Source organism: Rhineura floridana, chromosome 3 (assembly GCF_030035675.1).
Source record: "Rhineura floridana isolate rRhiFlo1 chromosome 3, rRhiFlo1.hap2, whole genome shotgun sequence".
Taxonomy (NCBI): domain Eukaryota; kingdom Metazoa; phylum Chordata; class Lepidosauria; order Squamata; family Rhineuridae; genus Rhineura; species Rhineura floridana.
In genome coordinates this window covers 90,021,507-90,036,446 of record NC_084482.1, presented here as the reverse complement: position 1 = coordinate 90,036,446, position 14,940 = coordinate 90,021,507, and the positions used below count along the sequence as shown (strand labels likewise).

At 43.4% G+C, this 14,940-nt stretch overlaps 1 protein-coding gene across 2 annotated transcripts in view; it reads right to left on the bottom strand.

Annotated features, from left to right (window-relative positions):
* Positions 1-2,687: 2,687 nt before the first annotated feature.
* UBTD2 (ubiquitin domain containing 2) overlaps positions 2,688-14,940 on the bottom strand; it is an 85,872-nt gene continuing 73,619 nt past the window's right edge. For both annotated transcript variants that reach the window (XM_061616892.1, XM_061616893.1), the window contains exon 3: positions 2,688-3,173. In XM_061616892.1, the coding sequence (XP_061472876.1) occupies positions 2,776-3,173 (398 nt within the window). In that variant the 3' untranslated portion in view covers positions 2,688-2,775. The remainder of the gene's footprint in view (positions 3,174-14,940) is intronic.

Sequence of the window (14,940 nt, the reverse complement as noted above, 5' to 3'; positions counted from 1 at the left end):
TCTGACGCAAATTATACTGAAAGATCAGGAAGCAGTCGATTGTGCCCTCAGGAGTGCTATGGTTGTGAAACACAAGGATACATTCATATTCATATGGCGAGTGATTTTAAGTCTGAGATGATTATCAAAAATAGACCCCCCCTTTTAGAAACCTTTTAATTTACCCTACACTGAAAATCCAGTAAAATTTAAAATTTGTAAATTTCAGTGTTTTAGTTCCTAGTTGTCACAACAAGATAACCCAAGTAAGGCTAGGTTACTTATAGAACACTTAAGTACAATAGCTCTTCACTGCAAAGAGAAGAGGTCCATCCTAGACTGCTCTCCCAGTGGACCAAAAATCATGCTTTTTCACAAGTAAACATAAATGTGAAGGGAACCACATGCAAATAGATAAGTAGATTCAGCACTTAGCAAGAAGAGTATTAGTGAGATCCGTTTGAAAAAATAACAGTGTTGCTAATAGCAATATGACCAAACCAAAGGAACAGAACCAGTGGTCCAGTTTGCATGTAACCTAAGCCAACCTATAGGTTAACACGAATGAGCAGGCTCCTGGAGAGAAGACTGTGGTCGTTTTAGTCTTCCTCTGGTCTTGCTGCTGCAATGCTGTGAGCTAAGTTATGTTTTGGCTGCTGAGCATTATGTCTGAACCCAAGACAAACCACACGCTTTAGCCAAGGTTTGTTCTATGGCTTACTGCTTGTGGTTTGTCTGGGGGAGATAAGCCACAAGGCTGGGTTTGGACATAACACGCAGCCAAACCATGGCTTAGCTCACAGTAATGTGGCAGCAGTAACACTGGCAAAGAAGCATAGTGGCCACAATATTTTCTCCAGGAACCCACACATTTGCTCTTTCCTGCAAAGCCATGGTTTGGCTTAGCATCCTGTGTGAACCAGTCAGTGACAACAAATAGTTCAGAGAACTGAAATAAAAGAACTAGGCATACTTCTTTTTAAAAGGTGCACATTTGATTGATTTGTTCAGTGTTACTCATCAAAATTTAACTGGACCACTACCCATTTTGCCCGAATAATTCTTAAAAACATATACCCCCTACTCTAAAGAATGGCTCACTTTCTCATTCTAAAGGAAAATGCTGTATGATATTGTTAAGGTTACTGTGAGGTTTCAGGTAAGTGACAAAGGACATCATTTCTAAATCTACCAACTAGAAAAAGTGACCCATCAATCTGACATGTGCTGTTTGTACACAGATGCATGAGTGTGAATAAGTGTAACTGAAGCCATGGGAAGGAAGATAAATAATTCTTGTAAGATGTGCAGTTTTTCACAAACCAACTCAATCCACTTCTTTCTGCAGGCTTCCAATCACTAGCAAGATGCCATAATATCTAGGTCAGGAGTGGTTAACTAGCCCTCCAGATGCTGTTAGATTCCAGCTGCCATCATCCCTGATCAATGGCCATGCTGGCTGGGGCTGATGGGACCTGGAGTCCAACAATATCTGGGAGGACCACAGGTTAGCTACCCCTGACATACGGATTTGTAGAATATTAACACAAATATACCTGCAATATACAACTCCCCCAAATATATTGAAATATCTAATGGTGTATAGGAAAGACCAGATGATTTAACAATCTACAGTATCTTCATGAGCCAGGGAATATTTTCAATCATTCCTTTCATCTCTCTCTCTCTTCCCCCAAGGGCTGAAATATATAGCCCGTGTGTGTATGTGTGTGTGTCCATGTGTATGATCACAACTTAGTAAGATGAAACATTTGAGTCCTAGTTATGGCAAGTAATATAAAAATCAGTGGGAAGAAATATAACATGATACTGTCAAGCAAGCTGCACACCCTTACCTTACAGAAGTATATGACACAGAGAACTTCCTGTGCTTTTCTTTTATAATATGTTAACACCTATTGCTGCAAATAAAGGGGGGGGGGTTAAACTCACTATTTTGAGCTAAAACATTATAAGCTACAGTAATCAGAGAAAGAAGTCCAGTGTCCTGTTTTGCTTTGTTTCTCAGGCTGGTGATCCTCAAATAATTAGACACGACAGAGTATAACTACAATTCCGTACAGTGTTACATGTTTACTAAATTATTGTCTAATTTTTCAGAAGGCAGTATTTACCACACGCTGAAGCCAGCAACGGCAAATCACTATTTCTAATTTGGAATGTACCAAAAACTTGTTTTAAAAACTTGAATTTGGGATCATTCATTCTATTATCAGAATGCACCTCACAGTCTGTCCTAGGCACCTTCACCACCCCATTTAAGTAGCAGCCTTACTAAGCCAATGTGAAACCAGAATAGAAGCAATCCCTACAAATAACACAGGACATTAGTTTTACCAGAGCAGCTACATGGAATGGCTGAACTGTAGTGATGCTGATTTCACGAAATACCTGAATTTGGTTTAATCCTTTTAAAAGTGCTGTTCCCTTTCATGGATCAATACTTCACTTACAGGTCAAACCACTGTTTTAGCATTCTGTAAACTGCAGGATCTCTCTCGCACACACATTTTCCCCATTTAGTTGGTTAAGAGTATCTTACTGTGGTGTTAAGAAATACTAAACTGGGCAGTCTCAAGGGGTAGTTTAGGAACGTGTGCACATCTGTGTGTATGTGTGTGCGTGCATGTGTGTTTCCCTAAAGCTCCATCACAGATGGAATTTGTTAGCTGGTCATTGCTTAGAACCAACCCACTAGCAGGAGAAAATGAAAATAGTGAAAAGGTTCCAACATGATAAGTAGAGCAGAAAAGGAAAAGAGAGATACAGGCAAAGTCAGTTCTCCACTGGGGTGGGGTTTGTTAATGGCTGGCTCACAATGACTTGCACCACATAGTCCCTTGGTATTTTCAGCTCCTCCAGTTTCATTTTGTCTGCCAGTGGCCTGCCTGAAAAAAACCACCGCTGGCTACTGGTCTCCACACCCTCTACTGCGTGCAGTCTTCTCTTCATGTGATATACAGTGTCCATACTGCGGACCATAAGTTTGAGGTCTTTGCCTGTTGAGAGGCGTAAACGAAGTTGACATTCATGACCGGAATTAGGTGGTGGATCAGGAATATCCAGAGTCTCTAGATCACCCTTCTCTTCTATCATGTTGATGGGCGGGGCCAGGCAGTAGACAGGAAGCTGGTATCTATTTCCCAGTTCGTCATAGCACTCTGTAAGAGCACCTTCAGAAGAGAAGGAAAAGAAAAGGGGTTAAGTGACATAGGGTTAATTTAAATCAGTGTTACACTCCCTGAATGTTACATTCCCTGAAGTGTTTGATCTTTGAACATGGAACAGTTTTTGCTTAAGCTCTTCAGCAGTTTGCAACTACCATCTTCTTCCTGCCAGCTCCAGAGGTTTAAGTATTATTATTGTGCATCTAAATCACATCAAGTGCTCCTTTTTCTCCTTGCAAAAGTTGATGGCTTTTTTCTTTAAAAGATCAAAAACAAAACACATTTAACTTACAAACAACAAATTATGAGTAATAAATATAAAGGAATTGCAATACCTTTTATCTTCTTACCTATGTCTGCTGTGTAAAGAAGGCTAGCAAAATTTGGGCCTATGCTTTAATTTTATCTTAGGATCTGCATATAAAATGGTTCCTTGTGATATTTATATTTTGTTTCTTGAGTTGTACACGAGTGTTTTTGTCAATAAAGGAATATTCAGAGGAGATTTGAAAAGGCAAATAGTTGCATATGATAGTAAAAGCATGTAAACACTCTAGGATTTAAAAGCAAGCAGATGAGTATCTGGATGACTTCCCTTATGCATTCAAACCTAGCAAAGTTTACATAATGTACGAGATCCTGAGATCAAGGACAGTAAGGTGGTTTGCCACATATTGCTAAATTGCTATGCAACATGTTTAGGAAAGAAACAAGACCTTGTAATTGGTGCAGATTTTTCATACGCATAGTGTCATGAATCCCTACCGTCAAGGCACAGGGATCATGCGTCAGACTCAGACCCCCACCCTTAGGGAAATGAGACTGGAACCAAAAGACTATTACTTCACCCTTGCCAAGGCTGTGTACGCTCACAACAACCCTGCAAGGTAGAAGGTAGGCTGCCACCACCCCTGTTTACTGGTCCACTCAGAGCCAGGGGATCTCTGAGCCCAGAAGATAGGTAAAACCAAGGTCCTAAGGGGCAAGAGTCACAGTTACACTCCTTGCCTGGCACCTCTGGTTCTTACTTCAAATTCAAGCCTTTAACTTCTTAACCCTTCTTTGGTAGTTAGTGACTGAGAATGGTCAAGGTACTGAATCCAGAACAACCCCTTCTCTCAATGAACACACCAGGTTAAATAGAAGTAGCTTTATTAAGATATATAAGTGCACATAAAATATAGCAGCAAGTAATCCTTTAAGACCATACACCCAAACAGGGGTTTAGGTACTTACAAGAGCATTCATACACACAACAAGAAAATAACAAACTAACTCACCTAACTACTTACATACGAGGTAGCTGGTTGTGTAGCAACCCTCCTAAGAGAGGTGGATGTTCAACATAAAGCAATGGAACCAAACATAGGTTACCTTCCCATAGGCAACCCCTTGGAACCATAAAAGGCAGAAGGCTTTGGAACTCTGGTGCCAAGTCAGCATAGGCAGAGAACAGAGAACAAAGGCTAGGGGTCTCTAACCCTATACTTAAGGGAAAAGGATCCTAACGGTCCAAGATTAATTGACCAATCAGGAATTGGCTGATGTAACTTTCTTCTCGATGGTTCTCACTCTTTCGCGCCTTGCAGGCCCCCCTCCCAACTGTGTTTTCCAACGGTACAGGCCAAGGATGACCTTGGGTACCAGGCACTTGTTAATCAGCAAAGATAAACAGGTGCAGCTTGTTAAGGCTTCTTCTAACCGTCTTCAGCTGGGAAGTGAAACTCGGAATTGTAAATTGGCAAAGGCTTGTCTTTTCTAACTGTAACAATCTCCCAGAGTCCCTTGCTGGAGCCAAAGTGTTGCTTTTAGATTTTTAATAACTCATGAACATTACAGGTTCATGACACATAGTATGAAAAATACTATAGGATATGTGAATCTCAATGTGGCATAGATAGGATTCTCTCTCTCTCTCTGTTCCAACAATGTTTGTTGAAGATCAAAGTCTTGTGCTAAATCCCCCAAACTGCCTTTTAAATTCTGAGTAATTTAAGCAATAGTTTGGAAAGCAGAAGCAGCTGTCTCAATCCCACAATAAGAATGGCTATGTTCAAGCTTGCAATAAAAATGGCACATCATAAATCCAATATATCATGTCACCTTTAGAGGACATTTCCAAATGTATAACAAAGGGTGCCCATGAATAAAAAGGCATAATTTGACAAGGCAAGTTATGAGCAGGGTTTCTGTCAAAAGACTGGATGGCCACTTGTTCAACGCTTTTACAGCTTTGTATTTCTATAACAATCTCACATGTTCTACATATTAAGAGAAAAACTGCATCACCACTAGGATAATGTAAGCAAGAGAGGTGATTGAAACTAATGACATTTTTGATGTACAAGACAGACCTCAATAATATTGGCAGTAAAAATGTGTTTCGGAATTTAAAGGAAGAAAAACTGGCTGAAGTTTCTCATTATCCACATTACAAGCGTCCTTAACAGTGCAATCCAACTTAAGGGTATCTGGCGGGGGGGGGCATGGTGGAGGAGCCGGTGGGAAGCTCCAACACATCCACTTGCTGCTTGAAAGCCGCCGTTCCAGCTAAACGCAGGCTCAGTCGGGAGCTGGACAGGAAGAGCCGGCTCCCAGAAATAGGCCTAAAAGTGCTCCTCATAGACCCCCATTGTAATTGTTTTACTCACTGGACTTTTTGCAAGCGAAATTCTCATGTGGATCTGGACCCGGGGGAGTGCTCAGAGGCACATTACCCAATTCTTCCAAGCTACACAGGAAGTGGATTGGACTGTGAAAGACCAACCCAAATTGCGTTTGCATTTTGACAAATTTGTAGGGCAGTACAATAGTTCAGAGAGGTGGTCAGGTCTCTTGCTCTCCTGGCGCATTCACTATAGCTGTCCAATTTCCCTGCTTTTTAAAGTTTGATAGTCTGTTGACTATAGGTACGTTCTTAACTGCAACGGTTTTTTTTTTTTGCCTATTAGTGAATTTATTTTAAACCAGAAATTGTGTTTCAATGAAATGAAAAAAACATGCATTTGGAAAAGGCCAGGTAATAGTATCTTTCTGTCTGGGTTCTACTTACTGCAAATGAATTTCCAAATTCTTGTGCCTGGGTGGGGATACAGTTAAAAGATAAGCCATCCTTTTGCAATTACATATATTTGAAGATGAGCCAAGTCATTCAACTACAGAATAGTTTAGAAACACCGACTCTGTACACATTGTACAGTTTCTTATTGAAAATTAGTTTTTAGAAGGAAAAAAAGGAAGCTCATTTGTTCATGCAGACAGTGGAGTTGTCCAAATTATGGTCATTTAAAACTGCAAGCAAAAATAGTAACCTGGGGGGCACTATATGGTGTAACTTCTCTTATTTCTTGGTGGGGTGGTTGTATGGATTTGTTATTATTAATTTGTTAATGGTATAAGTGTATTTATGTTTCTACTAGGGGCTGTGCCCGTGCTTGCTCTGCTTACCAACCCCTGCCACTCCTGCCATGGTAACCTGCTAGAGCTTTCCCTTCCTGCTAAGCTCCCTTTCCACCTTCCCAACCCATTTTTGAAGCTGCTTCTCTTCTATTCTGTAGCTCCAATTTGCACACGTTTTCACCTTCACCTTATGTCCATGCCACCTCCTTCCCCTTTTCTGTAACCCCCCCTTGTATACAGACCATCCACATGGTAACTTCTGCCTCTTCTCACACATTGCTACTAAGCACCCTTTTCACCTTCTGCACAGTTATGAAGCCACTACTAATCTTCAGCCCCTTTTGTATACATTTTCATCTTCAACCCCATTCCTATGTCACCGCCTCCTCCTGTCTTTTTTGCAAACTCCCATTTCCCCGTTTTCACCTTCACCCATTTCTTCCCTCCTCCCCATCATTTTCTCAACTCCCCCTTGCACACAGACTGCCCCATTTCCATGCCTCCTCCACCTCCTATTCTGTACCCCCCTTTGCACACACACCCCATTTTAAACAATGGGAGAAATATGAATAAAGCAGGGATGTAGAAACACAAGAGGGAAAAAAATGTTTAAACAATGTGAGAGGTTTGAATATAGCAAGAAAGGAGTTGGGAAAGGCCCTGTACCTGTGTTAACCTTTTGGTGTTAGCTTCTGTGTTGTACCCATCGCTGCTATTTCTTTTTGTTAAAACTTTTTTAAAAAACTCTGTATACCTTCCTTTCAATTTATTCAGACTTCTCCTGATATTTGAACTGCCACTTTCCCCCCTTACTGACCCTCTCTGTCCTCACTCCTTTGTCAGCGCAGGAGATGATCTTACTGTTATACAACCACGAGAGTGGCTGTACACTATAGCCAGCATGGAGTTTTCACATTTCACCATGTTAAATTGAAAATACCCCTCATGCCATTCTGTTGCTTCCCATAAGCTCATTTCAAAATAAAATCTTATAGTTCGGAACTCAGAAATGCTTGATTAACAATCCTCTAAGTTTTTCATGGCGATACACAAAACACTCAGAGAGAATCCAGAGTTCAAAGTCCAAAAGAGGAAAAAAAGAGGAAAAAAAGAGGGGAGAAATCCAGACCCCTACTGGACTTTTTTTTCTGTCAGTGGTCTTGTAATTTGTTGAAATTAATTAAAGATCAGCCATTACTCGAGAGCCGGTGTGGTATAGTGGTTAAGGTGTTGGACTACGACCTGGGAGACCAGGGTTCGAATCCCCACATAGCCATGAAGCTCACTGGGTGACCTTGGGCTAGTCACTGCCTCTCAGCCTCAGAGGAAGGCAATGGTAAACCCCCTCTGAATACCACTTACCATGAAACCCTATTCATAGGGTCGCCTTAAGTCAGAATCGACTTGAAAGCAGTCCATTCAATCCTATTACTCACCTTACCCCATACTGACCTTCATCTTCTGCAGTTTAAAAGTTAAAAAATGCATAGCTGATTTTTAATTAATTTAAGAAAATTAACATATGCTCAGTATGAACTATTAGTGTTCCAAAAGCCAGACTGTTTGGCTTGGCTAATCAGGTGGCCCTCCCATGCCAGACATTTATTCCACTTTAAACAGTTGTGGCTTCTTCCAAAGCATTCTGGGAAGTGTAGTTTGTGAAGGGTACTGAAAGTTGTTAGGAGTCTCCTATTCCCCTGACAGAGATCCAGTGGCCAGAGTGGTTTAACAGTCAGCCCCTCTTCCCAGAGGATTCTGGTGATTGTAGCTCGGTGAGGGGAATAGGGCATCTCCTAACAATTCTCAGCATGCTTCAAAAATTACACTTCCCAGGATTCTTTGGCAGAAGCCATGACTGTTTAAAGTGGAATAAATATCTGATGTGGACAGGGACAGCTTTGGTTAAATTTGGGTGGGAGACTACATGTGTTTGCTGAAGAATAAAAAGGTGGGAAAAATCCCCCAAAATGATACTGTTATCAGTGTTTTCCTTTTGGAAAAGAAAGGAAAGGGGCTTTCCCTCTAACCAGTGCCCACCCACCCAATCTCCTCTCCTCACTTCTACCCCTTCCCTCACCTCCATCTGGATATGCAGTTCTGATGGCAGGCGTTGCCACCAGTCACCACATGCTCAGAGGCACTTGTTACCAAATTCTTCTTTTATTTCTTATTTTGTTATTATATTACAATCTGAATTCTATGGAATGCAAATTATAACACTATTAAATACAATATAAGAAATAAAAGAAATAATAAAAATACAATTAAAAATCATACAGCACCTACCTAGTACAGTACATTGCAATTGGTACAACAGGCAGAAAAAACATGAAGTGGTCCGTCAAGACCATCAATTTTCAAGTGGTCCATGGGGAAAAAAGTTTGAGAACCACTGAATAATTGCATACTAACTAGAAGTTGATTTTATATTGAAAGTAACTGTCAAAAGGATGTAAACGAGGAGTAAACATACCTTTGATTCATAACACAACACAGCCCAGTTAGATCTTATAAGGCCATCGAATCCAATCCCCTGCTCAATGCTGGAATCCAAATTAAAGCATACCATACAGGTGGCTGTCCAGCTGCCTCTTGAATGTCTCCAGTGTTGGAGAGCCCACCACCTCCCTAGGGAATGTGTGACAACCTTTCAAATATTTGAATAGTGCTATCATATCTCCCCTCAGTCTTTTCTTCTCAAGGCTAAACATGCTCAATTCTTTCAGTCTCTCCTCTTGGGCTTTGCTTCCAGTCCTCTGATCATCCTTGTTGCCCTCCTCTGAATCTGTTCCAATTTGTCTGCATCCTTCTTAGAGTGTGGTGTCCAGAAGTGGACACAGTACTCAAGATGAGGCCTAACCAGAGCAAAATAGAGGGGAACTAATAGTTCACTCAATTTGGAAACTATATTTCTGTTAATGCAGCCTAAAATAGCATTTGCCTTGTTTGCAACCACTGTTGGCTCATATTCAGCTTGTGATCAACAATTCCAAGATCCTTCTCACATGTAGTATTGCTGAGCCAAGAATCCCCCATCTTATAACTATGCATTTGGTTTCTTTTTTCCTAGGTGTAGAACTTATCCATTAAATTTCATTCTGTTGTTTTCAGCCCAATGCCCCAGCCTATCAAGATCCCTTTGAATTTTGTTTCTGTCTTCCACCGTGTTAGCTATCCCTCCCAATTTTGTATCATCTGTAGATTTGATAACCATTTCCTTCATCTCATCCAAGTTGTTAATAAAAATGTTGAAGAGCACTGGGCCAAGGTATGAGCCCTGTGGTACCCCACCTGCTACCTTCCTCCAGTTTGAGGAGCCATTGATAAACCCTCTTTCAGTACAATTCTGTAGCCAATTGTGGATCCTCCTGATAGTTGTTCCATCCAGCCCACATTTAGTTAGCTTGCTAATCAGAATACCATGGGGCACTTTGTCAAAAGTTTTGCGGAAGTCAAGATATATTATGTCCACAGCATTCCTACAGTCTATCAGGGAGATTAACCAATCAAAATATAAGGTAACATTAGTCTGGCAGGATTTGTTCTTGATCAATCCATGTTGGCTTCTAGTAATCACTGCATTGTTTTCAAGGTGCTTACAGACTGACTGCTTTATAATCTGCTCCAGAATTTTCCCAGGGAATGATGTCAGGCTTACTGGCCTGTAGTTCCCAAGTTCCTTCTTTTTGCCCTTTTTGAAGACAGGGACAACATTAGCCCTCCTCCAGTCATCTGGCACTTCACCCATCCTCCATGATTTTGCAAAAATAATAGACAGTGGTTCCAAGAGTTCTTCAGCCAGTTCCTTTAATGTTCTAGGATGCAGTTTATCAGGTCCTGCAGATTTGAACTTGTTCAAAGTGATTAGTTATTCCTTGACTAGTTGTTTAACAATTTCAAGGTGCATCTCTGCCCCTTCAACTTCACATTTGCCAGGAGGGGTGCAGACCCTCTTTTGAGAGAAGACCGAGCCAAAGTAGGAATTGAGCACTTCTACCTTTTCTTTGTCATCTGTTATCATTTTGCCATTCTCATTTAGTAGTTGTACTACCATTTCTTTTCTCTGTCTTTTACTATGGATGAAGAAAGCTTTTTTGTTGCATTTGGCATCTCCTGCTAACCTCTGCTCATTCTCAGCTTTAGCCTTCCTGACACCATCCCTGCAATTCCGTGCTATCTGTCTGTACTCTTCCTTTATGGCCTGGCCTTCCTTCCACTTCCTTTATGTGTCCTTTTTTGTTTTCCGGTCATCTCTACACTTTTTGTGAAGCCACACAAACTTCTTCTGCTGTCTTCCCTTTGTTTTTCCTTGTTGGAATTATTTGCCATTGTGCCTTTAGAATTTCCTTTTTTAGAAATGCCAATCAATCTTTTACTTAAGAACTTAAAAACACCCACTGGGAGAAGAACATCCCTCCAGGACTACGCCAGATAATATCAGCCATCTAGCTGCTGTTGCTATATTTTGGGCTGACCACCTTGCAGACCCAGGAGAGAAAAGCCATCTAAAGACATCTAAGAACATCTACAGAGAGAGGAAGTCCACCTAAAAACACCTACGTAGGAGGGACGCCGCCAGATGACGCTAATCATCCAGCTGCTGCTGTTGCCTCTGCCGAGCTGACCCAACCAGTGGGCCTCTGTGAAAGACTGATTGCCCTGTAGACCCGGGCCTGGCTTGTCATCTAGATGGGGAACAAGGGCAGGGTCGATAACTGATGATTTTAAATTAATTGTTGTTGAGGGTGGGTCTCTAGTAGGGTTGTGGGATTTTAAGGTATTCTGAGTGGTTTTAAGGGCGGGCTCGGGGTGGTTTTGAAGGTGGATGGCCTGCCTGAGTTGCGGACTCTAGCATGAGCAGCATGTGTATATCAGGGGGAGTGATGGGGGAGGGGGGAGGCCATGATATAATGAGGCTGGATGGCAGATGCTGGTGGGGTGCTAGTGGCAGGCCACGTCAGGTAAGAGGAACGAGGGAGAGATGCGTAACATATGTCCCTTGTTCCAGGCCTGCCCAACACAGGAAGATAGCTGGGGGATGCGGGACTCCATGTTCTGACCTTCGGCTGCTGCTGTGCAATGCCAGGTCCGTCACCCAAAAAACATCTCTCATCCATGATATGATCTTGGATGAGGGCGCGGACCTGGCATGTATTACAGAAACCTGGCTGGATGAAACCACAGCTCCCATCCTCGAGGCCATGTGTCCAGCTGGGTTCCTATATGCGCAGCAGCCGAGGGTCAGGAGATGGGGAGGTGAAGTGGCAGTCATCTATCGGGGGTCCCTGGTTCTCACCAGACCTCCTCTCCATGAGACCAAGGTTGCTGATTGCATGTACTGGAGGCTGGGCCCAAAGGGCAGCTTAGGGATTCTGCTCGTGTACTGTCCACCCCGCTGCATGACGGAATCCCTGGTCGAGGTGCTAGAGGTGGTCTCAGATGTGCGGGCACAATCCCTGAATTTGCTGGTGCTGGGGGATTTCAACGTACATGCTGAGGCCACCCTCACAGGGGCACCTTGGGATTTCATGGAAACCATGGCTTCCTGGGAGCTGCACCTTACTTTCATGGGGCCCACCCATGTAGCTGGTCATGCACTTGACCCTGTATTTGCCTCGGGAGAGGAGGGAAGTGATCTGAAAATGCGGGCTACATCTTTTACCCCCTTGTCATGGTCAGATCACTACCTGGTGAGAGTAGACCTTTCGATGCCACATACCCTCCGTGGGGGTAAAGGACCCATTAGGATGGTCCGCCCCAGGCGTTTGATGCATCCTGATGGATTCCTGAATGCACTTGGGGATTTTGTGGAGCCTGCAGACAGGCACTTGGTCGAATCCCTGGTGGAGGAGTGGAATGAGGCGATCTCCAGGGCATTAGACTGGGTGGCTCCGAAACGCCCTCTCCCCCTGAATAGGACTCAGATGGCACTGTGGTATACTCCATGGTTGCGAACTCTGAGGTGGGAGGTGAGACGGCTAGAACGCTGGTGGCGGAAATCTCGCTCTGATGACGATCAGACATGGGTCAGAGCAGCTGCAGCAGCCTACCATGTGGCCATAAGGGCAGCCTCTATTGCGTCTGCAGAGTGCTGTCCTAGGAGGCTGTTCCAAGTGGTCCGAAGCCTGGTCGGTCCAGTTGCTTCAGAACCAATGGGACATTCTAAGACCTCCTGTGGTGAGTTTGCAAAGCACTTTGCGGATAAAATCGATCGTCTAAAGAGTTCGATTCCGCACACCATGGATGCAGTGAGTGAGCCAGAGACGGCCAGTGGTTCTCCGGTGATGTGGGATTGGTTCCAGCTTCTTCCTTCTGATGAAGTGAACAAGGTGCTTTCAACCTTAAGGCCAACTACCTGCTTACTCGATCCTTGCCCATCGTGGCTCATTATGAACTGTAAGAACAGACTGGGCGAGGAGATCAAGGCGGTGGTAAATGCATCCATGGAAGAGGGTGTGATGCCATCAGCTCTCAAGGAGGAATAAAACGAATTCTAAAGAAGCCCTCCTTGGATCCCCAAGATCTGAACAACTTTTGCCCAATCTCAAACTTACCATTCTTGGGCAAGGCGGTCAAGCGGGAGGTGGCGAAGCAGTTGCAAGCGCATTTGGAGGAAGCGGATTATCTGGACCCATTTCAGACAGGCTTCAGGCCTGGACATGGGACTGAAACAGCCTTGGTCACCTTGGTGGATGATATGAGGAGAGCATTGGATAGGGGTGAATGCACCTTCCTTGTCCTCCTGGACCTCTCAGCGGCTTTTGATACCATTGACCATGGTATCCATTTGGACCGCCTGGAGGGATTAGGCATAGGGGGCACTGTTCTGCAGTGGTTCCGTTCCTTCCTCTCTGATAGGCACCAAAGAGTAGCATTGGGGGATGAGGTTTCGGATCCGTGGCCTCTCACTTCTGCAGTGCCGCAGGGCTCCATCCTCTCCCTGATGCTATTTAACATCTACATGAAGCCGCTGGGGACTATCATTAGGAGATTTGGGCTGCAGTGTCACCAATATGCGGATGACACACAGCTCTATCTCTCATTTAAATCTTCACCAAGGTTGGCTGTAGAAACCCTGTCCAAGTGCCTGGAGTCGGTGAGTGGCTGGATGGGAAGAAATAAGCTGAAACTGAACCCTGACAAAACCGAGGTACTGCTCGTGGGAGACAAGGGAAGGTTAGGGGATTTGGACTTGGTGCTCAATGGGGTACAACTGTGCCCCTACCTTCCCAATCACCTGCTCCTATCGGTGGTACATGCCCTGGTCTCCTCTTGTCTAGACTACTGTAATGCGCTCTACATGGGGCTACCCTTGAAACCGGTCCGGAAGTTGCAACTGGTACAGAATGAGGCGGCACGCCTGATTAAAGGCAACCGCTGGCGAGATCACATAACTCCAGAGCTAAAAGAGTTGCACTGGCTACCAGTTGCTTGCCGGGCCCAATTAAAGGTGTTGGTTTTGACCTTTAAATCCCTATACGGTTTCGGCCCAGTCTATCTGAAGGAGCACCTCCAGCATCATCAGCTATGCCGTCCAACAAGATCAGCCTCAAAAGATCTTCTCTCTATCCCGTCAGTAAAAACAGCCAGACTGGTGAGGACTTGAGAGAGGGCTTTTTCAATTGTTGCCCCCACCCTGCGGAACTCCCTCCCAAATGATCGCCATGCCCCTTCAATGATGAGTTTCTGCCGGGCCTTGAAAACCTGGCTCTTCAGGCAGGCTTTCGGGGTGGGCTAGATATTATTATCTTGTGTCCAGATTTTTAATGTTTATTGTATCTGTATGCTTATTTTGTACGTCGCCCAGAGTGGCTGGATATCCAGCCAGATGGGCGACTAAGAAATTAATTAATTAATTAATTAATTAATTAATTAATTAATTAATTAATTAATTAATTAATTAATTAATTCCATCCATCCATCCTAGTTTCCTTTTCTTATTAGGGTCACTTGCCATGGAATCTTGCTTATCATTGTTCTGTGTTTATTAAAATCAGCTTTCCTGAAGTTCAGGGTACTTGTATGGGCTACTCTCAGCTTTTGCTTCCTTTAAAATCAAGAACTCAAGTATAACATTGTCACTTTCCCCCAGACTTCCAGTAACTGCCACTTCATCCACTAAGTAATCTCTATTGGTTAGAATCAAGTCAAGAATAGCTGATCCTCTAGTTGCTTCCTTCACTTTTTGTAGGAGAAAGTTATCTCCAACAAAAGTCAGGAATTTCTTGGAGGGGCCGTTTGGCAGAATTTGTTTTCCAACAGATATCTGGGTAACAGAAGTCCCTCATTACTACTATACCTTGCCTCCTCAAAAAATCGACAATTTGCTCTTCAAAAATTTCATCCTCATCTTCTCCTTGATTGGGTGCTTGGT